Source organism: Porites lutea, chromosome 1 (genome assembly GCF_958299795.1).
Source record: "Porites lutea chromosome 1, jaPorLute2.1, whole genome shotgun sequence".
Taxonomy (NCBI): domain Eukaryota; kingdom Metazoa; phylum Cnidaria; class Anthozoa; order Scleractinia; family Poritidae; genus Porites; species Porites lutea.
Window position 1 is genome coordinate 3,222,701 of NC_133201.1, and position 1,507 is coordinate 3,224,207.

A 1,507-nucleotide genomic window follows, 5' to 3' on the forward strand; every position below is an offset into this window, starting at 1 on the left:
TAGCCCCAAACGAGTCCCAGGTTCCTTTCGGTACTCATTGAAATAAAATGGCAGATAAATCGTAAGTGGTCGACTCATTTCGTTTCTTACTTGTAAGTTACTTTTGCGAAGAGCGATCTGTTTTACACTTTCGAAAACTTAAATGTATACTAATTTCTCCGCTGAAAAAGTTTAAAACACCTTGTTTTTTTTAAAAATTATTTTCTGAGATTCATTCACTTGTCCAAAGGACAAGTAAGATTGACAACCCATTAATTGTCCGCGGGCCAAAACCACTTGTCTGGGGCAAGTGGACACCGTCTTTGTCGCACCCTGAATAAAGCAGTAGCATATAATTTTGGCACTGCCAGCTAATTCAAATTGTGAATCCAACTTGGTGGGAAGGAAAGATTCTGTGGTATTTTGTCTATAGTTTTCTTTTTGCTGGTGCTCTAGTCTGCTGCTTGTGTCAGTAACAGCATCACACAGTTGAACTTCCATTAAGTGACCCTCAGGGTACTGACAAGTGGCCACTTAATGCAGGTTGGCCGCTGAACAGAGGTTTGTCATAAGTTAGCATGCATGTAATCTTTACCAGAAAAACCCCTTGGTATTTATTTTGAAACAAACCTTGCAACGGGAACAGCATTGCTGGTCTACAATCAGTCATCACCTTCTATTTCAGACTTAATTTTCCTTTGTCATATTCTTAAAATAAAACCAAACTAAGAGTATCAAGTGATTGATGGCCACTTCATGGAGATGAAGACAGTGGAAGAACTCTTGTTGGGACAGCCAAAAGGTGGCCACAGCCACTTAATAGAGGTTTAACTTCCTATTCTTTTCTACAAATTATTTCAAGACTTTGGTTACTGGCCGCTTAATGGAGGTTCAACTGTACACTGCAAAGATACTTCTAGCTTCAAAGCTGCATAGAGCTGTGAGCACAATTTTACCTGTTTTGTGGTATTAACTCATCAACTCTTAACATGTCTTCCTTTTTGTAGGGCCTGAGGATGTGGTTAATGAACAACTGCCTATTGTTGCTAACAAGTGATTAAGAACTCTTGGTTGTGATCTCTCAACTCTAAATGAGCTCTTGTAAATGATGATGGAAGCAGGGCTTGGTGACAAGAATAGTCCATATACGTGCCTTCAGAGTTGACCTGGCCTTAAAGCAACAACCACATTGATTCCCACCCTCAACCCCAACCTTGTTCCCAGGGTCCTCCCTACCTGTCCCTACTGAGCGAGAGAGAGAGAACCTGGGAACAAGGTTGCCTCAACCCTTTTTTTAAGCCTCCCACTCTAGCAGCAATCCCGAAAATATTTTTTTAAGTAAGAAATTGCATGATTATTATATTTTTGTTATGCAGGTTTAAAAGGCTGCTGTATTGTTAACGAAAAGGCTTTTAAAACTCAAAAAAATAAATAAATAAAAAATAAAACAGATCATTTCCCTCTAGTTATAGTCTGTTGAAATTGCATGAGTAAAGATACTCCTGGGACACAGGTATTATTTTGTGTC

The 1,507-nt window shown here is 39.2% G+C and overlaps 1 protein-coding gene across 1 annotated transcript in view; it reads left to right on the forward strand.

The window, feature by feature from the left end:
• The window catches only part of LOC140934058 (transmembrane protein 177-like), a 4,363-nt gene extending 3,065 nt beyond the window's left edge, over positions 1 to 1,298 (forward strand). The window contains exon 2 of the mRNA XM_073383745.1: positions 987 to 1,298. Coding sequence (XP_073239846.1) covers positions 987 to 1,036 — 50 coding nt within the window. The 3' untranslated portion in view covers positions 1,037 to 1,298. The remainder of the gene's footprint in view (positions 1 to 986) is intronic.
• Positions 1,299 to 1,507: the final 209 nt, after the last annotated feature.